The sequence below is a fragment of the Neoarius graeffei genome, chromosome 4, assembly GCF_027579695.1.
Source record: "Neoarius graeffei isolate fNeoGra1 chromosome 4, fNeoGra1.pri, whole genome shotgun sequence".
NCBI classification, from domain to species: Eukaryota; Metazoa; Chordata; class Actinopteri; order Siluriformes; family Ariidae; genus Neoarius; species Neoarius graeffei.
In genome coordinates this window covers 47,231,067-47,258,682 of record NC_083572.1, presented here as the reverse complement: position 1 = coordinate 47,258,682, position 27,616 = coordinate 47,231,067, and the positions used below count along the sequence as shown (strand labels likewise).

Here is a 27,616-nt window from a genome sequence, read left to right as displayed (position 1 = left end):
ACAGGAAGCAAAATGCAATTTTGCTCGTTATTTTATTTTATTTACAAACTGTTAATGTAATGTTTTGAGACTGTACTTAAGACACGACTTAACATGAATTAATGCTCCATTTTAAATATAATGCCTGTCGTTTTGTTACTCAAAACAGTTTGTAAGTAAATGTGAACAATTCCTAGACGTACAAACAGCGAAGGATATGCAAACAAAACGAGTACGAGTAAATGGCTCTCAACAAGTTAGGTTCATTTGACCAGTGATTTTTCAATATGTCTTCCTTTCTAAAATGAGTGTGTTTGCCTTTGTGTACATCCAGGTTAGCCATTCTGCTCTTCTCTGGTCTCCACACTAAGCTGCATAGCAGCAGGGATCTCTCCGTTACACCGTGCTGGAGCCTCTCCTGCTCTTATTTCCTGAAGCTCCAGGGTGCCGCAGGGAGGTTCAGGAGTTGCAGCCATAGCAACCGGTGTGCTGCTCGGAGTCACTGATCCTGCCGATGCTCCGAGAGCGGGACTTGAGGCCCCAGAGTCACTCTGATCTGGAGCTCGGAGCCTCTTCATTAAAGTGGTCACACGGACTGCTTTCTGCATGAAAGAAAACAAGACATATTGAATTGTGAACGAAATGCGGACTTTGAAAAAAGAATGACAGGACGTTGTACAAGCAAGAACTAATTTTATTGGCAGCATGAACTAAAATGATTGTTTTACCTTCCATTTTGCTTTTGCAAAGTTCTTTTCAATCTGAGCACACACACCATCTTTAATATTCTTGTCAGAAGCAGCATTCCCAGATATCCTAAATAATAAATGTATAGAAAGACAAATACATTTCCTCAGTTGCATGTGACATTTTCAAATTGCAGTAATGGGGCAAAATTCAAACAGCATCATGTATTTAAAGAGGGTTCTAACCATTCATGGCTGATTGCCTCCTGTGCAGTCAGTCTTTGGTCTTGATCCACTTCCATTAAAGATGCAACTAGACTTTTGGCTAGAATGCAGAAACATATTTTTCTCATCACAGTACTGTGAAGACAAGGCAAACCCTTTCGGTAGGACAAGGCAAAAACGTAGTCGATAGTTTTCAACTTTGACTTTATGGCAAACTGCTAAAGTAAACTTTGCCAAATATTTCCTCCAAAAAGTGTGGCGTCTCCCATTACCAGAATCTGAGATATCATCCCAGTAGGGTGAGTCAAACTCATAGTCTCCTGACAGAATTTTCCGGAACATGTTCTTGTCATGACTGTCGTCATCATCATCATCTGCCTCATCATAAAAAGGAGGGTTTCCTGACAGTCTGGTAAACAAACAAACAAACAAAACAAACAAAAAAAAATCACAATACATTGAATCTAGCATATTTTTATTAGAGTCTCTTCATAAAAAAGCAGTCCTGGACAGAGTGATGAAACTGACTAGAAACGTATACTCAAACAATATCACGAGTAACATTGCAGTTATACTTAAAACCCTGTGGGCTCATGCATGAGTTAATCACAGCTGTGCCAGTATTCAGTATACCCTTATAAATGTGAGAGTGATATAGTCCTTTTATACAACAATTCTATAAACAAGAAATGAATACTGAATAAGTGACATTTCAGACACAATATGGCTAATTATTATACATATGGGCCACTTTTTCCATGGAATAAAAACGTGTTCTATTCCCTTCTAGTGGGTTTATTGATGGCATGCAATATTGTTATCATATTGTTGATCCTCCATGTTATATGCCACTCTCCCCAATGGAGAATGAGCGTGCAATATTGTTATGATATTGCACGTTGTCAAGACAACACGACGTCACACATCGGAGCTCATGTGACGCTCCAACAACAAAACTTTTCTGTTGCACATGCACACAATCATTTTTTTGTTGGCCGGGAAAGAGAGAAGACGTGGCTTATCCAGTGCTAGGTTTAAGCACTAAATAAGTAAACTGAAAACTGAAACTAAAGACGCATTGAACACCCGAAAGGCTACCAAAACTTTATTAGATATGCTTCACGCATATTTACAAAGAAAAACATACCAACGGACATTGAAAAACTGGAACAGAGACATGCCGGAGATGTAAAACTTCCGCGTTAGTGAGTGACTGTGACAGTTTGCACACAAACATGGCCACAAGGTTTGCTTCGTTAAAAGTGGAAGATTTTGAGAGAATTTTGAAAGAGAAAGACATGCTAAACACCTGAAAGGCTACCAAAACTTCACTGGATATTCTTCATGCATATTTACAATAGAAAAACATACCAGCGGACATCGAAAAACGGGAAAAGAGAGCAATAGCGGAAATATTGTTTACTCGTGGACTTCATTCAGCAAAGCCCTTTTGTTTTGAACAACTGCAATGTAACAATTAACTCCTACCAAAAGTAACTTTGAACTTGAACTGTCAACCTGTTTATAGCTTGGATATAAATTGAGTTGTTGTTCAGGCTTTTTGGACTTGTACCATTTTTTTTGTTAGAACGTTGACTTTGTACATTGGATTGACAGAACACTGAATTACATTCGATCAGAATCAGCATTCAATATTGGTAAATTCCCCCCTGTTCTTAACTTTTTTGTAAAATATATAATTGTTCCATCGAATGTGTATGTATAATAATAATAATATTGGCTGGCTTTTTTCATGGTATATCAGATATATTCCATTCAGCTAGCATGATATTGAATGACTTGTTCAATATAGCCATACTCACTTTTTAGCACACCTGCTCGCTGGTTAACTAGCTCACATTGCTTTGTACATTCCTGTTAAAGGTACTTTTGGTAAAATCATTGTCTCTCCTTCCTTTTCATTTCTACCTGACAAGCTTTCATATTTGAAGCCAAAATTTACATTCCTAAAAAGGATCCACTGTGAGAAGTCCCAATGCGGTTATAGGAAATACAGGTACTCTGGGAATGCTGTTTGACCAATTAAATTAGTGGACTGGAACTAACTGGTGCATAAATTTCAGTAGATGATAACAAAAGAATGCACGATAAAAAGACTAAAAAATTATGAAACAGAACACATGAGAGATGTAATAACATATACTCACAGCACATCCTGACAGTGAATTCAGACGATGCGATGATGAAAAGTGACGAACAAACTACATGCTCTGAGAACTTCCACTGACTGCTATGAATGTCTTCTGAAAGCTTGTAATCTCAAAACAAATCTCCTTACAGATCTTACAGACAGTTGTCATAATGATCCGGTAGCATAAACATCAAGTCGGGAAGTTCTGTACAATTATATGTATCTTCTCTTCTCCAATGATAAACAGAATTGCTGTTTGGCCATGTACATTTGGCTCTTTTTTCTTCTTTGCTTTTAAAGCAAGAAAAGGACAATCTTGTGGTCTCATTAAATAATATTGGCTGGCATTGAGTGGTATATCAAATATATACCACTCAATGCTGGTGATGGCGGCGCGCAGTGGTGCAGCGGCTTCTTGGCTCCCGGTTAGCGTATGACCCCTTCCTGCCTTTTCTATTAACTTGTGCAACAATCTGAGGCTGAAATACAGCACACAGGACCTATTTATTCTGGGGAACCTGAATGTGGGACTGAAACCAGATGTCAAGGCAGCATTAGGACGTTTTGGGCTGCTAAAGGAGAGTGGACAAAGGAAAACAAAGCAGCAGTGTGCAAGGAGACAAGGGTGCACTCGGAGGCAGAAGAGGGGGAAGAGAGCCGGCCTGCTAGCTAGGCTAAGGGCTAACAACAGACCCGCTCTTCCAACTCTGTTCCTGTCTAACATCCGGTCTCTGGACAACAAGAGCAACCTGTTCAGGCTGAGACTGAACTTCCACAAGGAGATGAAGAATTGCTGTGCTTTCCTGCTCACCGAGACCTGGCTGAATGACAACATGCCAGACTCCGTGTACCACCTGGACGGACTACTTTTCTTCCGCGCCGACCACGATCAGCTGTCGGGGGAAAGCCATGGTGGAGGACTCTGTGCTTATATCAACAAGAACTGGTTCACAAACTGCATCCTGGTAAGCCAGCATTGCTCTGACTGTGGAGTTTATGTCGCTAAAGTGCCGCCCGCATTACCTGCCTCGGGAGTTTATGGTAGTGCTGCTGGTGACTGTTTACATTCCTCTGAGCGCGCACGCCAGCACGGCGCTGACAGAGCTGCATGCGCATGTCAGCGAGCTGCAGGATCAACACCCAGAGGCATTTTTTGTGATTGCTGGGGACTTTAATCACACCTGCCTGACGGACTGCCTGCCCTGGTTTTACAAGAACATAGACATTACAACCAGGGGAGGCAATACTCTGGACCAGGTCTACACCAGCAAGCGGGGTGCGTATGCTGCGGTGCCACGGCCCCACCTGGGCTTCTCTGATCACATCTCTGTCCTGCTGGTCCCTGCCCATCAACCTGTGCTGAAAAACAACCGGCCAACATGGAAGACCATCACTGTGTGGCCCAGCACAGCAGTCCCTGCACTGCAGGACTGCTTTGAGCGGACGGACTGGCGGGTCTTCAGGGAAGCTGCTACCATCGGTGAAGGTGTAGATCTGGAGGAGTACACCTCGGCCGTCTCCAGCTTCATCCAGAAATGCATCACTGATGTCACCACCACCAAGAACATCACCATATGTCCCAACCAGAAGCCGTGGATGAATGGTGAGGTTCAGCGTCTCCTGAGAGCATGTGACACAGCTTTCAGGTCTGGAGATGCACTGGCACTGACAGCGGTGAGGAGGGACCTCCAAGCGGGTGTGACACGCGCAAAAAGAGCACATGCTGACAAAATCCAGGGCCACTTTGCATCCAACGACCCTCAGAGCATGCAACAGGGCATAATGGCAATCACAGGCTACAACAGGAAGAACGCCGAGTGTCCTCGGGACCCATCCCTGCCAGACACACTCAATGTCTTCTATGCCCGTTTTGAACCCACCAACCCCCCTACCCGTACCAGGCTCACTATCCCAGAGGGTGAGCTACCATCCAGGGCTTTACATTAGCACCCGCCCACCCGCCAAATGTGGGTAAAATTTGGCTTTGGCAGGTAATGACTTTAGTCTTACTAGCCACTTTGGCGGGTGGTTTATTCTGTGGTATGACAATATATTTTAATTGTAGTTTTCTCTGAAGGCATCTGATATAATAAACGCATTGCAATGTAATATTACACACCTACAACTCCCATGAGCACCTGCATAAACATTCTGACAACATGTTAGAATTGTTTAGAACGTCTCAGATAAAATCAATGATACGGTAACCTGCGGTTAATGAACGAAGCAACAAAGTTGCTGACGACTGACAAGCGCACTATGTGGCGGCACATAGCTGGAGTTTCAAACCCTGCTGTTCAGGAAAAAAGGGGCAGAGATGAGCAGGGCTGGAGGCAGCATTTTAAAATCACCGAGGTCCGTGATGCGCAAAGCAAAATTTTCAACATATTTAAATGAAAAGGGTGAATTACACACCACACGAGATCTATTCCTGAAATTACTTTTAATGGTGTTTGAACTGAATATCATCAGTTTTGAAAAAAAAATCATGTATGTGGCAAGAGTAAGAATAATTTAAGCTTGTTTAATGGTTTGACCTGGCCCAAGCAATGAGAACAAAAGATACCCTAACCATGTAGCCTATGGAACTAAGATACATTAACAATCTGGCATCCATTACACCCACACAAAAAAAATTCTGGGAAAAAAAACAGTATACACCACCATATTTTAGGCAAAGTTATCCAAGGCAAACATAAGTTGAAACTTTCCACTCTATTGCTTTGGCTTATCGAATGATTTATTTTTAAAATCACAAACAAGGCAGGCTACAACTGCGCTGCTTCGAAAATGTAAATTGAACAGCTTGATGAAAGTGCGCTGATGGTTACCATGGAAACCCCGTGTCTGCTGCACTGCGTTCCTCCGCTGAGTCGTGCGCTCATTCGCTTTTGTGTTCTTGGTCTCAGAGCCGCACACACCAAACACACACAGAAGACAGAATCAACATTTAACATCATTAACAATGCACTTTTTACGGAGACGTTTTAATGTTATTCTTTACTTTTTTATCCAGTTGAATATTTAGCGTACAAATGTATTTTCAGCTCTTAAAAATGACCGAGGTCCGGACCGCGGGGGCCTCAGAGCTGGCTATGGCCATGGAGATGAACAAGACGCTAATAGGAAGATAAGACAGTTCAATGACAAATGGAAGTTCAGGTGAGATTGGCTAGTTCATAGCAAAACCGAAAATACCATTTACTGCGAAGACTGTAGAAAGTCTGGCAAAGACAGGCACCAGTAATTTTAAACTCTAAACTATAAAGGACCATGAAAAGTCAAATGCACATATTGGTAGTATAACATCAAAACAGGCGAAGACGGCGGGTTCACTACAGGACAGCATTGCTTTCAGTCCCTGGCTGTCATGAAGTCGGCTGAACTGGAGAGGATGGATCTGCTGTTTAGAAACGTTCACGCGATTGGAAAGAAGTTGATCTCGCCCCAGCTATCAACTTATGGCCTGCTGAAAGCCTCAGGTCACGAAAACCATTTTTCATGGACCATTCAGACTCATCTGATGATGAACGTAATGAGGTCTCTCTCTACACATGTTCACACACACACACACACACACACACACACACACACACACACACACTATTAATAGATAATACATAATATATATAATAATACTTGATAATACACAATACTTGCATATCAAAACATCAAATGTTTTTCAATGATAAATGTTTTGAATTGGACTTTTAATATTTTAATATTAGAATCAGTTCAGTTGTACTGAATGTTATTTTTCATATTATACGATATTTCATATTGTAAGGGGCTTGAATTTGAGTTCAATAAACAGAATACTCTGTTTATATTTTTGTCTGAACTGGTTGCATGTTTTCATATAGGGAGCTACCTTAACAGCACTGAATACTTGAGTGCTACTGTAGAGATACATTATACGCTGCCATTCATAATTAAATCTAGATCTTCTGAACTTTAACGTATCATGGTGAAGAAAAAAACTGCGATTTCCTGGCAACAAAATTGTAGCTAGTGAAAAGGCTGAATGGCTAGTGACTCGGGAAAACCACTAGCCACAGTGGCCGGTGAGCAAAAAAGTTAATGTAAAGCCCTGCTACCATCATTCAGCATGTCAGCAGATGACGTGAGGAGGAATCTGCAGCGTGTCAACCCCTGCAAGGCAGCAGGACCAGACAACATCCCAGGGCCTGCGCACATGAGCTCACTGAGGTGTGGACAGACATCTTTAACACCTCCCTCTCCCAGGCTGTGGTGCCAGTGTGCCTGAAGACATCTTCCATTGTTCCAGTGCCCAAATGTGCATCAGTGAGGAGCATGAAAGACTATTGACCAGTGGCTCTCACCCCGATAGTCATGAAATGCTTCGAACGCCTAGTCATGGACCACATTAATGAGAAGGTGGACATAAATGTGGACTCAGACCAGTACGCATACAGGAGGAACAGGTCTGTAGAGGACGCCATCTCATCCGTCGTCCACTCTGCTCTCACCCACCTCGAGAGCAGAGACACCTACGTGAGGCTGCTCTTCCTGGACTTTAGCTCAGCGTTCAACACGATTGACCTGCAGACTTCAGTCAACAAACTGCTGCCGCTTGGATTACCACCATCCCTCTGCAACTGGGTACTGGATTTCCTGACACACAGGCCACAGACAGTGAGGATCCACGGCGTCTCTTCTTCTACCATCATCCTTAACACCAGCTCCCCCCAGGGTTGTGTCCTTAGCCCCCTGCTCTACACTCTGCTCACATATGACTGCTCTGCTAAACATCCGGGCAGTCGTATTGTGAAGTTCGCAGACAACACGGCGGTGGTGGGACACGGTGACGAGTCAGCGTACAGACAGGAGGTAGAGGACCTGGTGGACTGGTGCAGGGACAACAATCTCTGCATCAATGTGGGGAAAACAAAGGAGATAATTGTGGACTTCAGGAGAGGTGACCACGCCCCCTCCCCCCTACATCGGAGGAGAAGCTGTAGAGATGGTCCACAGCATCAAGTACCTGGGGGTCTACATCTCTAGCAACTTGAAGTGGACCATGAACACAGCTAGCGTGGTCAAGAAGGCCCACCAACGCCTATACTTTTTGAGGAGGCTAAGGCAGGCCGGACTGAGCCCTGCGGTCCTCGGAGCCTTCTACAGGTGTGTGGTGGAGAGCACACTGACCTCCTCCATCACCTCCTGGTATGGAAACTGCTCAGCTGCAGACAGGAAGGCTCTGCAGAGGGTGGTGTGCACAGCACAGAAGATCACCCATTGCAGCCTGCCGTCCATAGAAGACATCTACAACAGCCAGTGCAGGAGCAGACCAGCTTGCATCATGGGTGACTCCACCCACCCAGCACACAGTCTATTCAGCCTCCTCCCATCAGGAAAAAGACTCTGCAGCATCAGGGCCAAAACATCAAGGCTCCAGTGCAGCTTCTTCCCAGAAGCTGTGAGACTACTGAACACTAAGCCTAAGCTCTGATGCTGCCGCCCCACGCCCCCCATTTTGCATTTTACACATATTGAAGTTTTTACTGTTCACCTGAACACTTTTTAATCATGGTTGCACTATTTTTCTATTCTATTTTTCTATTTATTTTTTATTTTAATTCTTCTATTTATATACGCTGCTGGCCCTGAGGCACAAATTTAGTTTACGTGTGAAACATGCAAATGACAGTAAACACTGCAAAAACTAGCCATCCTAATATAAGGAAAAACATAATAAATTTGAGAACATTTAGACTATAATCAAGTGAAATAATCTGCCAGTGCAGTAAGATAATTACACTTGGTAAGACATCTTAGAATAAGTTGGTTGCAATCTAGAACTAGGTTTAATAATCTCAAAATTGATGTCTTGTTTTCTTCTAATAAGAAATGCTAGATCGTTTCAACTATTTTCAAGATATTTTCACTTGCTAAGATATCATTTTTTGCAGTGAAGAACCTTGACCTTGACCTATATTCCACACTGCAAAAAATTTATATCTTAACAAGTTAGAATATCTTGAATATAGTTGAAACGATCTAGCATTTCCTATTAGAAGAACACAAGACACCAACTCTGAGATTATTATAAATGGGTTTTATTCAAAGAACATTTGGCAGCCCAAGAGCTGAATTACATGTTCTGTACATTGGATAAAAGGTACATTGACAAATCAAACATACTTAGAGTTAAAATCACAAACAAATATATATACAAAATAAAACATCATGATTAGCCATTCCAATTGCAATGTACTATTCAGAAGTTGAACAAGGTAAGGAAGTGGACTTTTAGAGTATCGTACAGTGCGAACTGGCAACTGATCAAGTTTTTTGTTCTGTCTAGTTTCCCTACCACTTATCTCTCCCCACAGTCGTGGAAACCAATGTTTGTACTGTTCAGACTTGTATAGTTTCTGGGCAAACTTCAGACACAGCGTAACACGTCGGTCCTCAAGTTTTTGGAGTCGTAGAGCTTCACAAGCTGCAGAGTAACTGTGAAAGTTATTGCCAAGGATGATCTTAGTTGCACGTACTTGGATGTTCTCTATCTTCATCCGTTGGCTGTTCGTTAAGCCTGGATGCCACAGGGGTGTTGCATACTCCAGGACCGGTCGTACAAAACATGTGTAGACTGTAAGCAGGTCCTGTATGGGTAACTGAAACTGCTTCAGCCTACATAGGAGGTACAACCTCTGTTTCCCTTTATTAGTCATTTCTGTGAAATGCGTGCCCCACTTCAGGTCTGACTGGAAGGTTACTCCTAAACATTTGGCAATACTGACGACCTCAAGTTCATGGCCGCCAATGGTGAGAACAGGGGGTGGAGGTGGGTTCTGGACAAAGCAGACCTGCATGGCTTTACATTTTCCCCGGTTCAGTTTCATTTTGTTGGTTTCAGTCCACGTAGAGAGTTTGTTAAGATCATCCTGCAGGTTGGATGGGTGAGCTATAAATCTTGCTTCAACAAGGTTTAAGTCATCAATATATCCCCATGACTGAGCCCTCATGTTATCAGCAATCCTATTGACATGGGCAATAAAGACAATAGGGCCAAGCTTCATACCCTGTGCCAGGCCACAGGCAAGATGTTTCACTTGTGAGAGAGCTCCCTGGTATCTGATTTTCTGAGTCCGGTCAGTGTGAAAACTAGCAATCCATGGTAGTATCTCTGGTCGGACTCCAAGCTCTAAAAGATGACATATAGCTGTGGTGTGATCAACAAAGTCAAAAGCCTTACTGAAGTCCATCAGTACCCACGTGGTGCTTGTTCCACGCTTGTCTGCTGACTTAAAAAGATGATTTACCAAACTAACAAGACAATGCGTCGTCGAACAACCTTTCAAACACCCGAATTGACTGGGAGATATGCTGCTCTCTATGTCCTACAGTATCCAAGAAGCAATAAAGCCCTCACATACCTTGGCGATAAGGGAAGTCAATGACACTGGACGTAACTGATCAATGCTTGGTGGGTGGGACTTAGGAAGTGGAACTACAATGGCCTCCTTCCATTCCTGTGGCACTTGGCCTTCGTGTAGAGAGGCACTGAAAATATTAGCAATGGGTGTACTGAATTCATAAGCAAACTCTTTCAGTAACACACCATTGATTCCATCCGGTCCAGGAGATTTCTTCACCTTCACTTGTAACAGTTTATTGTACACCTCCCATGGATGGACTGTGGGGGGAACGTGTGACGGAAGAAATGCTGGTAACTTAGTGACATTGAGAGGTGGCAGGGATGTCGTGATGTAGGTAAACTTTTTGTTGATGATATTTGCGATGTCACTGGGGTCATCGGGTACACCTTGCACTCGTACTGTCATCTCCTTCCTCTGTGTAACAGTGAGGACTTTAAGCTCCTTATACCAAGCACTGGGATTCTGCTTCTTCAGCTTCTGAACTCTGTTGCGGTAGAACTCGCTTTTGGCCCTTTTGATTGCCCTTTGAACTTTGTTGCGAAGTGTTTGCCATGTTGCCCAGTTTTGTTCTACAAACGCATGCTGACGGAGCTTAATCGCGTTCTTGATCACTGGTAATATCCATGCTTTATCTTGGACGTGGGTCTTGATTACTTTACAGGGGAAGTGTGTATCTATTGCCTGGGTTAAGATTCTGTAAAAAGTAGAGGTTTTGTTTTGTGTTCCATGTGCCTCCAACACTTCTTCCCACTGGTACTGAGTAATCCATTGGCCGAACAATCGAATGTTTGACTCAATCATTGGTCATATCTGACGCTTTGTGATCTTGTTCGTGACCAGCTGATACTTGGGCTTCAGTAGAACGATGTTGTGGTCGCCACATCCCAGAGGTGCGATCACAGTGGGGGGGTAATAGAATTCGTTAAGGTTTGTCATTATGAGGTCTAGAGTTGCCTCACATCTGGTTGGGATATTAACTATTTGATACAGACCATTGCCAGAACACACCGCAGATATGTCAACATGATTAAAATCACCCATTATGAAATATCCTGCATTATCATATTGGCTTCTTAGCTTATCTACAGTTTCTATCAAATGTTGTCTTAAAGTGTCTTCACAGGCACACTGTGGTGGTACATACACTACACAGATAATAATGGAGGAGATCTTCCTCGGTAGGCGCCTAGGCCGTAACATGATCCACATACATTCTATATCATCTGGTACAGTGATTGTCGTTATCTGACGTGTAGCTATACAATCCCTTACATATAGTGCTACACCTCCACCACGTCTATCTTCTCTGGATTTGGAAAACACAGTGTAGCCATCTACGGCCCAAAAGTCAAGAGGAGCATCATTACTAAACCAAGTTTCTGTCACACCAGCAACCTCAACATTCTCGCTTAACAACAACAAATGAAACTCATCTAATTTGTTCACTAAAGAACGAGCATTGCAAAGACATACAGATGGTGCAGTAATTTGACATAAGGTACTAGGCTTAACTTTAGAATTCTGAGTGTTCGTGAGTGCAACTGGTACTACCTCTCTCGGCCTATGCATAATGTTTGCCGGTGTACGAGGAAGTTTGTTGTTGACGATGGGCAGAACACGAGGAAGATATGTCGGCCGGTATGTGTTTCGGTATGCTCCAGGTATATGCATTTGGGCACGTAAGCCAGTTCATTAAACCAGTTCAACATAAACAGTTTATTAAAACTAGTTCTAGATTGTAACCAACTTATTCCAAGATGTCTTGTCAAGTAAAATTATCTGTCCATGCAGCAAGATAATTTCATGAGTATTAAGTAATTTTCTCCTCAAATTCAGTTTTCAGTTTTTTGCACTGCATTGAGTTAGCATGATATTGAATGAGTGGAAGACAAGTTCTGTATCATGCTAGCTGAATGGAATATGTATGAAATACCATAAAAAAAGCCAGACAATATTATTATTATTATTATTATTATTATTATTATTATTATTATACACTCCTTTCGGGTGTTCAACGCATCTTTCTCTTTCAAAATTCTCACGACCATGTTTGTTCACAAATTGTCAATCGGTCAGAAGTTTACATCTCTGACGTGTCTCTTTTCCAGTTTTTTTATGTCCGTTGGTCTGTTTTTCTCTTGTAAATATGCATGAAGAATATCTAATGGAGTTTTGGTAGCCTTTTGGGTGTTCAACGTGTCTTTCTCTTTCCCGGCGATCAAAGAAATGCTTTTGCACATACGCAGCAGAAAACTTTCTCATTGGATATTCGCATCAGTTCTGATGTGTGACGTCATGTTGCACAACCATGAAAACCATGTAAACCATATTCAATGCTCATTCTCCATTGGGTAGAGTGACGTAATACATGTAGGATAAGCGATATGCTAACAATATTGCATGCTATCAAACCAAATGAATGAAACCCGCTAGAAAGGAATAGAGTACATGTTTTTATTCCATGGAAAAAGTGTCCTGCATGTATAATCATATACTATAAGTCCTTACTGATATTGTTACTCTAGACTACTTAAGTATGTGTTTTCTCTTCTTAATGTCATCCAGAGAATTAGAGACACACACAATGGCAGAATGAGGTTATGCACACAGACCAGTTAAATAAAATAAACAAACTTGTGGGTATTGTTTGATAACACACAGAGAAACTGATTCTCACTGACAGGATGTACATGACCACTCCAATGGCCCAACAATCCACTGGTCTGCCATATCGCTGTCTGCCAACTACCTCTGGAGCTGAGCAAATCAAACACATAAAACTTGAATGAGCAACCATCTCTATATGCACCATTGCTTGCATATCCAAATAAATGTCTGTAAGTCTAAGCAGATAAATACAAAATAAAGTGTACAGCATGTTTGAATTGATGACACACATATTGTACTGTACATAATGTAATGGCAGTTAAAATTGAATACAACAAGGGAGATACAGGTTTTTTCTTTGTTTGAGTTTTTAAGCAATATTTTGAAAAAAAATATGTAGAACAAGATAAAAGGTTATGCAATGACCAGAATGTGAAAACGTAATGTACGCATATGTCAAGCAGCCTTGTGTGTGCTAGTATTTACCAAGGTATTCAGGAGTGCCACAAGGCTCTTTAATGAGTCCGTTCTCCAGTTTGGCCAAATGAAAATCGCTTATGACAATTTTAGAGTGCTTCAGACGATTGTAGTAAACAAGGTTTTCCAACTAAAAGGGAGAGGAGAAGATAGTCCAAGGTTGTCAGAGAATGTTATCCATATTGTGTACTAACCCCATTTCCAGAAGAGCTGGGATATTTTCCAAAATGCTATGAAAACAAAAATATATGATTTGTTAATTCACATGAGCCTTTATTTCACTGACTAAAGTACAAAGGAAAGATTTTCAATAGTTTTACTGACCAACTTAATTGTATTTTGTAAATATATACAAAGTTAGAATTTGATGCCTGCGACACACTAAAAAAAAAGTTGGTGACAGAGGCATTATTACCACTGTATTACATCACCTTTCCTTTTTAACTGTATGGGATCTGAGGATACTAATTGTTGCAGTTTTGCAATTGGAATTTTTATCTATTCTTGCTTGATAAAAGACTTCAGCTGCTCAACAGTCTGTAGTCACCGTTGTATGATTCTCCTTTTTATGATGCATCACACATTCTCAATAGGAGACAAATCTGGATTGGCAGCAGGCCAGTCAAGCACACATTCTCTGTGTCTATGAAGCCACACTGTTGTAGCCTGTGCTGAATGAGGCCTGGCATCGTCCTGCTCAAATAAGCATGGACTTCCCGGGAAGAGACATTACCTTGATGAATTTCTCTCTAAAGTCCCAATATATGCCCCAATATATCAATGGTACCTTCACACACATACAACTCACCCATGCCATGGGCACTGATGCACCCCATACCATCAAGATGCTGGCTTTTTCACCTTTCTCTGATGATAAACTGGATGGTCGTGTTCACCTTTGGCACTGAGAACTCAACGTCTGGCTTTCCTGAAAACAAGCTGAAATGTGTACTCATTTGACCACAGCACACATTTACACTGTCTTTCAGTGCATCTGAGATGAGTTCAGGCCCAGAGCAATCAGTGGCGTTTCTGCATAGAATTGATGAATGGCTTCCTCCTTACATAATACAGTTTCAGGTTGCATTTCTGGATGTACTCTGACGTACTCCTGAGCCCATGTGGCTATATTTGTCACATTAGCATGACGGTTTCTCAGGCAGTGCTGCCTGAGGGCTTGAAGGTCACACATTCAACAGTGGTTTCCCACCTCGCCCTTTACACACTGAGATGTCTCTGAATTCCCTGAATTTTTTTCACAATATTATGTACTGTAGATTTTGAAAGACCTAAAATCTTGTATTGAGAAATGTTCTCTTTGAATTGACTAACAATTCTCTCATGAATTTTGGCACAAAGGAGTGAGCCACGACCCATCTTTGTTTGCAAAGACTGAGCATTTGGTGCATGCTGTTTTTTTTTTTTTAATACCCAACCATGTTACCAATTAACCTGCTTATTGTGGAATCTTCCAAAATGGTGTTACTTGAATACCCTATAAATTTTCAGTCTTCTAACTTTGGTTATATTTACAGAATACAATAAATTGGTCAGTAAAACTACTGAAAATCTTTCCTTTGTACTTTTGTCAGTTAACTAAAGGTTCATGTGAATACAAAAAAAAAATCACATATTTTTGTTTTTATTGCATTATGGAAAATATCCAAATTTTTCTGGAAATGGGGTGAAAACATCAATATCTTTACTCTAGTTCCACGACATAATGAAATGATCCAAAGTACAAGATTGAAGTCTTATGTAAATACTAAAATGCTTTTAAATAATATTTGTTTTTTAACTCATAAGGAACTGAGTTGAATGTAGTGGTGTGCAATTCATTCATCCATTTGTCAGTCTGTCTATCCATACACCTGTCTTACTAGTGTAATACCACTTATAGCCATTTGATGGGAGTAAAGCAGCATATTACCTTCAGGTTCCTGTGCACAATGCGGAGAGAGTGAAGATAAGCCACAGCCTCAAGCACTTGTCTGATAACGTTGCTAGTGTCACGTTCAGAGTAGTAGCCCTGGTCTAAGATCCAGTCAAACACCTCCCTGCCTGTGGCTCTAGAGCAGATGAAGGGAAATTGTACCTTTAAAAACACTTTCTTCTATGACCTAATGGTCTGCCACAAAAAAAAGTATAAAAAATCTTTGTGAAAATGCTGATCAAAACATCATCTCATGAAAATAAATTATATTCAGTTTGATTTTACATAATTATGGAACACATGTTCCAACAAGTGTTCCAACAAATTTGATTTCAGTATAATAGTGACACAGTTAAGTGAAAAATGAAAAAGTTTTTTATTTTAGCTTTGACTTGTCAAAAAATTGTATTTCACCAAGCCTAACTAACAAAGCCAGTCAATATCAACTGGATAGCTTTTTGTTTTTGTGCACATGCATCCTGAGACACATGATGTAATATTTGATATAAATACTACTGTCATCCTATCATTTCCATTTCTGCTTCTTGCCTCATGCACCTGTTGGAATTCATGTTTCCCTTAGTGTTACAGTATATGACTATAAATTTGTGACTAAAGTTAGAACTACAGGTAACCTGTCGATAGGCTCCTTTCGTCATCATGGCTGTGGCGAGTGCATTTCATACTCATCTCATTATCTGTAGCCACTTTATCCTGTTCTACAGGGTCGCAGGCAAGCTGGAGCCTATCCCAGCTGACTACGGGCGAAAGGCGGGGTACACCCTGGACAAGTCGCCAGGTCATCACAGGGCTGACACATAGACACAGACAACCATTCACACTCACATTCACACCTACGGTCAATTTAGAGTCACCAGTTAACCTAACCTGCATGTCTTTGGACTGTGGGGAAAAACCGGAGCACCCGGAGGAAACCCATGCGGACACGGGGAGAACATGCAAACTCCACACAGAAAGGCCCTCGCCGGCCACGGGGCTCGAACCCAGACCTTCTTGCTGTGAGGCGACAGCGCTAACCACTACACCACAGGGCCGCCCTGCATTTCATACTTTTTGGAGTTAATCAAAACTCCATGACTACTATCTTGAGCTTCCTTCCCTCATTAGTTTGTTAGTCTAATTGTTTATTACACCTGTGCTGTCCAAGAGTTAGCTACAAACTGTTCTGGTGTACAGTCTCACCTCACGGTTCCTCACTGGGTGTGACTTTCCTTAGGCACTCTGAAATTTTCAGGTTACTTGCTGTCTGGTGAACTATTAGCCTGTGAATGCATGGCACTAGCATTGCTGAGTGGTCCGCCCTCGCTGTACTGTGCTTTCTATCACTGAACTTGCAAAGTTATTTGGACTCCATTAACCTAAATTTCCCTCCATTTTCCTTATATCTCCACAGAGTGGGACCTTCCTTTGCACTTCATCAGCTCAGTCCTACAGCCACCAACGTCTCCTGACTAGCAGGCTTGTGGCTAAGGATGTCTAACGTGGATGAGTAATCTCTTGTCCACTACCTGTTGTTAAGTTTACTACTTGTACATTCGCCAGGCTTCTACCTTCCCTCGACAACTCTGTTCAGGCTTCCTGACCAGCGGATCTTTGAGTAATAGGCTGAGTTTCCTCCACTAAACCCTCATTCTCTCCACTGAGACATTTTTTTTCCTCTCTCTGCACGTAATTCCCATATTTCCACACTCTCACCCTTCCTAGCAGGACTAGCGGGCATGGGGGTATACCTTCCCTCGACAACTCTGTTCAGGCTACCTGAACATTTCAAGTGTATTTTTCCTCCTGTAAGGCGTACTTTTCCTGATTGTCTACCAACTTAGCTGGTTTCTCTTATACACCGCTTCGCATCTAATTGACTAACGAGCCATGCTGCTCTCATGCAGCCAATGTCCAATTTCCCTGGAAGACGAGTCATGTGTCTATTGTCTTGGCATTGACCACTGTAGAGAAGCAGTCTCTAGTTTGGCTGTCTTCAAAGCCAACATCACATTTTGCTGCTATATTTAGATCCTGATTCAAAGCATAATATGACAGAAGTAGTGCAGATCATACAATTGCTAGTTGCAAAAATGTATGCCCAACAATGACTGATAAGTAGAGTAAGAAACCAAGAAAGTAATCAGAGTCCATTTCTAGACCTGTGGACAACCTGGGTTTAGATGTATCTTAGCTGAAAACTTTCATCCTGGAACTGAAGCTGCATGCAGCAGAAGCTCATGCCCTTTAGCATGGTCCACTTTACAGTGGTGCTTGAAAGTTTGTGAACCCTTTTGAATTTTCTATACTTCTGCATAAATATGACCTAAAACATCATCAGATTTTCACACAAGTCCTAAAAGTAGATAAAGAGAATGCAGTTAAACAAATGAGACAAAAATATTATACTTGGTCATTTATTTATTGAGGAAAATGATCCAATATTACATATCTGTGAGTGGCAAAAGTATGTGAACCTTTGCTTTCAGTATCTGGTGTGACCCCCTGGTGCAGCAATAACTGCAACCGGTAACTGTTGATCAGTCCTGCACACCGGCTTGGAGGAATTTTAGCCCATTCCTCCATACAGAACAGCTTCAACTCTGGGATGTTGGTGGGTTTCCTCACATGAACTGCTCGCTTCAGGTCCTTCCACAACATTTTGATTGGATTAAGGTCAGAACTTTGATTTGGCCATTCCAAAACATTAACTTTATTCTTCTTTAACCATTCTTTGGTAAAATGACTTGTGTGCTTAGGGTCATTGTCTTGCTGCATGACCCACCATCTCTTGAGATTCAGTTCATGGACAGATGTCCTGACATTTTCCTTTAGAATTCGCTGGTATAATTCAGAATTCATTGTTCCATCAATGATGGCAAGCCGTCCTGGCCCAGATGCAGCAAAACAGCCCCAAACCATGATACTACCACCACCATGTTTCACAGATGGGATAAGGTTCTTATGCTGGAATGCAGTGTTTTCCTTTCTCCAAACATAACACTTCTCATTTAAACCAAAAAGTTCTATTTTGGTCTCATCCATCCACAAAACATTTTTCCAATAGCCTTCTGGCTTGTCCATGTGATCTTTAGCAAACTGCAGATGAGCAGCAATGTTCTTTTTGGAGAGCAGTGGCTTTCTCCTTGCAACCCTGCCATGCACACCATTGTTGTTCAGTGTTCTCCTGATGGTAGACTCATGAACATTAACATTAGCCAATGTGAGAGAGGTCTTCAGTCGCTTAGAAGTTACCCTAGGGTCCTTTGTGACCTCGCTGACTATTACACGCCTTGCTCTTGGAGTGATCTTTGTTGGTCGACCACTCCTGGGGAGAGTAACAATGGTCTTGAATTTCCTCCATTTGTACACAATCTGTCTGACTGTGTACTGGTGGAGTCCAAACTCTTTAGAGATGGTTTTTTAACCTTTTCCAGCCTGATGAGCATCAGCAATGCTTTTTCTGAGGTCTTCAGAAATCTCCTTTGTTCGTGCCATGATACACTTCCACAAACGTGTTGTGAAGATCAGATTTTGATAGATCCCTGTTCTTTAAATAAAACAGAGTGCCCACTCACACCTGATTGTCATCCCATTGACTGAAAACACCTGACTCTAATTTCACCTTCAAATTAACTGCTAATCCTAGAGGTTCACATACTTTTGCCACTCACAGATATGTAATATTGGATCATTTCCCTCAATAAATAAATGACCAAGTATAATATTTTTGCCTCATTTGTTTAACTGGGTTCTCTTTATCTACTTTTAGGACTTGTGTGAAAATCTGATGTTGTTTTAGGTCATATTTATGCGGAAATATAGAAAATTCTAAAGGGTTCACAAACTTTCAAGCACCACTGTATAACCAAAAAGCTGTTTCTCCCTTCCGATTTCCAGTATGAGAGTGAGCCAACAATTGAACCAAAGTGTTCAACTCTGGTTTCAGCAGCATATGAAATGAATCTAAATTGGCCTCTTCCAGGTCGCATGCACCACCGGCAGGCTCCAAACACTCTATGACAGCCACCATTAAAATGGTGGCAACCCAAATTTAATAGGATGCTGGTGTGCAGCCCATAGCACAGAATGCTTACTTCTACACAGTGCCAGTCAGAAAGATGTTTTTCTGTGCCACAGTGTAAAGACTAAGAGAGTGTCAGGAGGTTCTGGAACTCTGTTATACCATACCCAGGTTCTGTGCTTTGTGCCTTAGCTTACATGATGAACTGGTTTTGGCCACGTTTGCATCACTGGTGGTTTCACTGGACGAAGAACTATATTCAGACATACACTGCCCAAGCACCAAATGCTGATGCAGTGATGATATTATGGTGAGGTTTTAAGACATCTGTGCATGTAAGCAATTAGTTAGCCATTGCATTGGAGCAATCACTTGAATCTGCAGCAAATATTTGGCAGGTCAGAAGTGGCCGTCTTCACTAATGCCAAAGTCACTCATTGTTTCCTATGGTTCTCCTTGACCGAGCTCTACAGTCTACTGTGCCAGGACACTGTACACTTTTCTGTCTCTACCTCTGCCCACATTGCACAGAATTCACTGATCCAACCACAGAGTCCTGTTGTGTCCCCAAAGTGTATAGTGTGGCCTTGATTTCCACTGCTGCTCTTATGAGTGCTCTGAAAATTTTGACAGTTTTCTCATGTCTCCAACCTGCACATCACATTATGTTTACTTTACATTACATTACATTACAGGCATTGAACAGATGTTCTTATCTAGAGCAACTTACTGGGGAGCGGTTGGGGGTTAGGTACCTTGCTTCAGCCATTCCTACTAGTCCAGGGAATCGAACCCATGATCTTTTGGTTCCAAAGCTACTTCTCTAACCATTAGACCATGGCTTCCCCATCACTTCTTACAGATCTGGCCAAGGATGTTTTTGCCAAATGTTCCTGTCAATTTGGGACAATAGATCCATTGTCCTAAGTATGATGGGAATAGTGTAAATGCTAAAATGGTGTGAAGTCCATCAAACCAGAGCTCCTAGAGTTCTGGCCTTCCTGCAGAGACTGCTAGACAGCAAAATGTTCCTGTTTATGTCAAAGGTATATATGGGACTATTGCAGTGGTTCCCAGCACCATGCATTACATCCCTTTGAGAGCTCTTAAACTTGTCACAACCTTTTTGAAGGGCAAAGGGACAAGGCACCCATTCACCATGCTCTCCAAGAACCATTTGTGGGATCTCACCCTTGCACTGGAGTCCCATAAACGCAACCATAGTACAATTAGTAATACAATGAGAGGTTGCAACAGTTCCATGATGCTGTGGAAAGATTGGAGTCAATTTCATATTTGCTCTGTGTTAAGCTTCATATGCTCCCAACCTCACAATAAAAGTACTTTTTAAACAACATAACATGAATTATAACAGCACTAATACCAATATTAGCTAGCTTGTCCAATTCTGAAAATTATTCCAGAATGCAGCCATGTAACTTACATTGTTCTCCCAATGTCTCAAGTTGCACTACTCATCAACGGCAGTTCAGAGTTCTTAAAATCCAAGAATGCACAAACAGTAGAGAGTTGAATTTTGTGAGCAGTGGGTCAACAGGTTTTAGAAACAGAAACAGTACCTCTCGTTCTTTTTTGCATCTGTTCCTGTCCCATCTTTTTTGTTACAATTTTAAAAAATGACATCAAAATCAGCCGCTTTTTTTTTAACATATCCATCATGCGTGAGCACATATGACTGATACTAGCCAGTTGATTTTCATGGAAATGAGCTGATTGCATTTTCAGTCAGAAGGGGTAAAGCAGAATTAAATAGAATGCTAGTTATGTACTGTAGGTAACTGTGATTCTATGAGCACCAGAGGATTCTTTGAACACAGCAAGGGTTCCCTGTTATTTAAAACCAATGTCAATTCGGCTTGAACTCGAAGAGAAGGGTCCAGAGAAATGATGGCCATTTGACAATGGTATTTATGTCAAATAATACCCCATACAGTCATTTCATAATTTTGTTGAAGGTCTCAGTACACACAGATAATAACAGCAAACCCTGGCAGTATTAAGCGAACCATCCAGTGTTCATAGAACACACCCCTATATACACTGCACCAGTGGTTATCCAGTGGTAAAAGATCCAGTTACATATATTATTAAACATAATTACATACAATGCATATATACATTAATGTACATACATTAATTCACCTACCTTAGTTGATAAACAGCCATAGTTAATACAGTAATTGCAGAACTATACATTAGTTAATAAAACAACTCATATAAAATACTAGAACATAGCTTATATTACATATAACATTATTTTATACAGAACTGATATGTCATTCATAAATGCGCACGCACACACACACACACACACACACACACACACACACACACACACACACACACACACACACACCATTTCTACTCACAGTTCCAGGAAGAGGAAGTATTCTTTTCTTGTCTCGAAGACATCAACCAGCTGGAGGATGTTATGATGCTTCACCCTGTGAGGATACAAGAGGGTGAGTTTGTAACAGTGAGACAGGAAGCAGAAGTAAAAGTTTGACAAAGGGGCATTCACTTGCAAAAACAAAACAAAACAAAACAAAAAACATCTCAATATGGCTACTTCGAAATAAAGCAGTTATACATAAAGTACAGTGGTGCTTGAAAGTTTGTGAACCCTTTAGAATTTTCTATATTTCTGCATAAATATGACCTAAAACAACATCAGATTTTCACACAAGTCCTAAAAGTAGATAAAGAGAACCCAGTTAAACAAATGAGACAAAAATATTATACTTGCTCATTTATTTATTGAGGAAAATGATCCAGGATTACATATCTGTGAGTGGCAAAAGTATGTGAACCTCTAGGATTAGCAGTTAATTTGAAAGTGAAATTAGAGTCAGGTGTTTTCAATCAATGGGATGACAATCAGGCATGACTGGGCACCCTGTTTTATTTAAAGAACAGGGATCTATCAAAGTCTGATCTTCACAACACATGTTTGTGGAAGTGTATCATGGCATGAACAAAGGAGATTTCTGAGGACCTCAGAAAAAGTGTTGTTGATGCTCATCAGGGTGGAAAAGGTTACAAAACCATCTCTAAAGAGTTTGGACTCCACCAATCCACAGTCAGACAGATTGTGTACAAATGGAGGAAATTCAAGACCATTGTTACCCTCCTCAGGAGTGGTTGACCAACAAAGATCACTCCAAGAGCAAGGTGTGTAATAGTCAACGAGGTCACAAAGGACCCCAGGGTAACTTCTAAGCAACTGAAGGCCTCTCTCACATTGGCTAATGTTAATGTTCATGAGTCCACCATCAGGAGAACACTGAACAACAATGGAGTGCATGGCAGGGTTGCAAGGAGAAAGCCACTGCTCTCCAAAAAGAACATTGCTGTTCATCTGCAGTTTGCTAAAGATCACGTGGACAAGCCAGAAGGCTATTGGAAAAATGTTTTGTGGACAGATTAGACCAAAATAGAACTTTTTGGTTTAAATGAGAAGTGTTATGTTTGGAGAAAGGAAAACACTGCATTCCAGCATAAGAACCTTATCCCATCTGTGAAAAATGGTGGTGGTAGTATCGTGGTTTGGGCCTGTTTTGCTGCATCTGGGCCAGGACGGCTTGCCATCATTGATCGAACAATAAATTCTGAACTATACCAGCGAATTCTAAAGGAAAATGTCAGGACATCTGTCCATGAACTGAATCTCAAGAGAAGGTGGGTCATGCAGCAAGACAACAACCCTAAGCACACAAATCGTTCTACCAAAGAATGGTTAAAGAAGACTAAAGTTCATGTTTTGGAATGGCCAAGTCAAAGTCCTGACCTTAATCCAATCAAAATATTGTGGAAGGACCTGAAGTGAGCAGTTCATGTGAGGAAACCCACCAACATCCCAGAGTTGAAGCTGTTCTGTATGGAGGAATGAGCTAAAATTCCTCCAAGCCGGTGTGCAGGACTGATCAACAGTTACCGCAAACGTTTATAGTTGCAGTTATTGCTGCACAAGGGGGTCACACCAGATACTGAAAGCAAAGGATCACATACTTTTGCCACTCACAGATATGTAATATTGGATCATTTTCCTCAATAAATAAATGACCAAGTATAATGTTTTTGTCTCATTTGTTTAACTGGGTTCTCTTTATCTACTTTTAGGACTTGTGTGAAAATCTGATGATGTTTTAGGTCATATTTATGCAGAAATATAGAAAATTCTAAAGGGTTCACAAACTTTCAAGCACCACTGTAGTTGCTGGTTCCCAATAACACTGAAAAACTGAACACCAACAACTTACATTTTCAAGATAAGGATCTCATTCTTTGCAGCCTTTCGCACTTTTCTTCCATCTTTCTTTAGAAATTTCTTGCAGGTGTACATTTTCTGTGTGCTCTTCTCCTTCGCCCGAAAAATCTCACAAAACTCCTCCCTGTTTTGGCAGAGAGCAAAAGTTCATATATGAAGCATGACAATATGGTCACAAATAGAAAAACATAAACAAGAGTGCAGAGGTTGAGTTATGCTTACGATCTGACCATCTGCCCCAGGTCATATTTGTCAGTGACCTCACCAGGACTGTTATAATCCTTCTTCTCTCCGAAAATTAAACAGCCAAATGGCATGGCTGCGTCAAGGCTTCCAGATAGAAGACAAAAAGTAGGATATATTTTCCTACAAAAACAAATATAGAAGTTTAGGGTGAAGAATTTACATAGAAACCCAGCTTCTTCTTCCTCCTTGTCCAGCACTATTGCCAGGTTAGGGTCCATATGGACCCAGCTAATAAACTAATAAACCCACGTCATATTAATTGGAGCACAGTTTTATGCTGGATGCCCTTCCTGCTGCAACCCTCACATTTCTGGGCTTGGGAAACAACCATTCACACACGTATTCACACCTATGGACAATTTAGAGTAGCCAATTAGCCTAATTGCATGTCTTTGGACTGTGGGAGGAAATACACACAGACAAGGGGAGAAGATGCAAACTCCACAAAGAAAGGCAGCTGGGCTCAAACTCAGAACCTTCTTGTTGTGAAGCGACACCACTACACCGCCCACATAGAAACATTGCTCTTATGCACTAAAAGAGATGTGTGCAACACCCTTTGAGATAGATGCTAGACAGACAAAAGCAAATCATGTTACAGATAAGTACAGTATATGCAAGGGTCTTAGTAAGAACTTGGCACAGGCTCATTTGTTATGAACAGTTATGGTTAGGGCAAAAGGACAGAATTAGCAGTCATAAACTTTCTTATGATTTCATGAATATGAAACTTAAACCGGGGCGGCACGGTGATGTAGTGGTTAGCGCTGTCGCCTCACAGCAAGAAGGTCCAGGTTTGAGCCCCGTGGCCAGCGAGGGCCTTTCTGTGTGGAGTTTGCATGTTCTCCCCGTGTCAGCGTGGGTTTCCTCCGGGTGCTCTGGTTTCCCCCACAATCCAAAGACATGCAGGTTAGGTTAACTGGTGACTCTAAATTGACCGTAGGTGTGAATGTGAATGGTTGTCTGTGTCTATGTGTCAGCCCTGTGATGACCTGGCGACTTGTCCAGGGTGTACCCCGCCTTTCGCCCATAGTCAGCTGGGATAGGCTCCAGCTTGCCTGCGACCCTGTAGAGCAGGATAAAGTGGCTAGAGATAATGAGATGAGATGAGAGATGAAACTTAAACCATATCACTTTTCCTTCTTAAACATGTTGTCCAAAACACCAGACAGTACTGCAGCAGATCTGCATAATATCATGTCGCAATTAAAAGCACAACATGCCTTTTCAGAAAAAAAAACAGAAAAAGCAATACTCTTATGTAACAATACAGTAAAAGCTGACTCAATTACAACACCCGATGCACAAGTTAGCCGAAATGATCTTTTTCACATTGCTTTCTCTTGTACATGCTGAAATAAAAGCTAATTGGAAAAGCAATGTGCAAAATATCCAATAATCCCATTACAATACACAGACTTTTCTATTGTGCTTTTCATGGAGTAGTGAGTTAGATTTGTGACATTTTTCTTTCTCTGTGCAAGAACCCAGCAAGATCTACTGCACCAAGGAGAATACTGGGAGAAAAAGAGAACAAGTTCTATCTAATATCCATCCATCCATTATCCACAACCGCTTATCCTGTGCAGGATCGCAGGCAAGCTGGAGCCTATCCCAGCTGACTATGGGTGAGAGGCGGGGTACACCCTGGACAAGTCGCCAGGTTATCGCAGGGCTGACACATAGAGACAAACAACCATTCACACACATATTCACACCTACGGTCAATTTAGAGTCACCAATTAACCTAACCTGCATATCTTTGGACTGTGGGGGAAACCGGAGCACCCAGAGGAAACCCACACAGACACGGGGAGAACATGCAAACTCCACACAGAAAGGCCCCTGTCAGCAGCTGGGATCGAACCTAGAACCTTCCTGCTGTGAGGCCACAGTGCTAACCACTACACTGCCCTATCTAATATGCTAATGGCAATTATGCCACGACACTGAATATATGTAGAATTTTCACAGCAAAATATTGCTTAAAAGGCTCAAGTTGCTTGACTGGTGGTAGGAAGAATTAGTAGGAAACACTATTTTACATGAGTAAACTCAAAGTGTATCATAGTGTATTTCATAAAAAAAGGTACATCAGGACTGGAAAAGTATCGGTTCTTTGACACAGAATTAATGCATTGCCAATTAGCAATTATTTGCCAAAGGCGAAGTGAATATCGGTGAATAATAACAGAGATGAAGCTGGGGTATTGACCGATATTCACTGAACCTGAGGCGGATAATTGCTTTTATATAAATGCACAGGTGATTATTTAAAAAAATATGTTAAAAAAAATAATTTCAAACGGGCGGCACGGTGGTGTAGTGGTTAGCGCTGTCATCTCACAGCAAGAAGGTCCAGGTTCGAGCCCTGTGGCTGGCGAGGGCCTTTCTGTGTGGAGTTTGCATGTTCTCCCCGTGTCCGTGTGGGTTTCCTCCGGGTGCTCCAGTTTCCCCCACAGTCCAAAGACATGCAGGTTAGGTTAACTGGTGACTCTAAATTGACCGTAGGTGTGAATGTGAGTGTGAATGGTTGTCTGTGTCTATGTGTCAGCCCTGTGATGAGCTGGCGACTTGTCCAGGGTGTACCCCGCCTTTCGCCCGTAGTCAGCTGGGATAGGCTCCAGATTGCCTGCGACCCTGTAGAACAGGATGAAGCAGCTAGAGATAATGAGATGAGATAATTTCAAACTTCAAAAGCAGCATCCAAATGTAATAAAGGCACGGTGCAGACTTGTGTCACTTATCTATGCAAGTCACATAAAATACTTTGTTTTGAAACAGATAAAATAAATCCCAATTCCAGCTTACCTTTGAATAGTTTTAGACCAAACTTGGTAGCATCTTTAGTGTTTTTAGGAACAGCATTTTCTTTCATAATTTGTAATTCTTCCTCAGGGTGACAAAGCGATTGGCCACCATTTTGCCAATTCACTTGAAGTGGTTATCGAGAAATAGTCTGAATTTCTCAACCAATCAGCACGCACGATTTTCTATAATCACCTACATATGTATGTACTAATAATTATTTACAATCAAATGATAATTAAAGAATCAAAATGATCAAATAAAAACAGTGAATTTCTTCAAAAGAAATACACAGGATCACATGGCATCTAAAATCAACACAATGCAATTCCTTGGCATTTCTGGACATCGTCCAACTCAGTAATATTTACCATTGCATGTGATGCAAATTTGTTCCCGCTTTTTACTTCTGCTTCTTGGCACTTGCCTTTCCTGCAGGTCATTTCTGTCTAAACCACTAAAGTTGAAGATGAACTATTTGGAAGAGGTTTAAATGAAGCAGACAGTCTAAAGGAAATCCAACTTATGCCCATCAGTCCTGCTGCATTTTTTTAACCACAGTATGTTTCTTTTTCCTTTGTGAATGAAAATGCTGTACGTCATAGAAAAAGTTGTGCCTCCTCATGTCCTAATATAAACCCTGTCTATAACCACTTATCACATCAAGCAATTTCCTTTCATTGCCCAGCACAGTAAGATCACATATCCTTGCCTTCAGGATTGGGGATTTGCTGTACCATCTGCTTATGAAGCATCTATGCTAAAAATGCTTTGGCACAACTGAA

General features: G+C 41.4%; 1 protein-coding gene across 1 annotated transcript; it reads right to left on the bottom strand.

Annotated features, from left to right (window-relative positions):
• Nucleotides 1-314: 314 nt before the first annotated feature.
• Nucleotides 315-24,094, bottom strand: camkva (CaM kinase-like vesicle-associated a). Its single transcript, XM_060918222.1, has 10 exons — nucleotides 24,000-24,094; nucleotides 23,770-23,901; nucleotides 21,880-21,954; nucleotides 15,463-15,601; nucleotides 13,542-13,662; nucleotides 13,130-13,205; nucleotides 1,163-1,299; nucleotides 912-990; nucleotides 708-795; nucleotides 315-581 (listed from the first exon to the last, which is right to left on the bottom strand). The coding sequence occupies exons 1-10, from the start codon at nucleotides 24,092-24,094 to the stop codon at nucleotides 315-317; spliced, it is 1,209 nt and encodes a 402-aa protein (XP_060774205.1).
• Nucleotides 24,095-27,616: the final 3,522 nt, after the last annotated feature.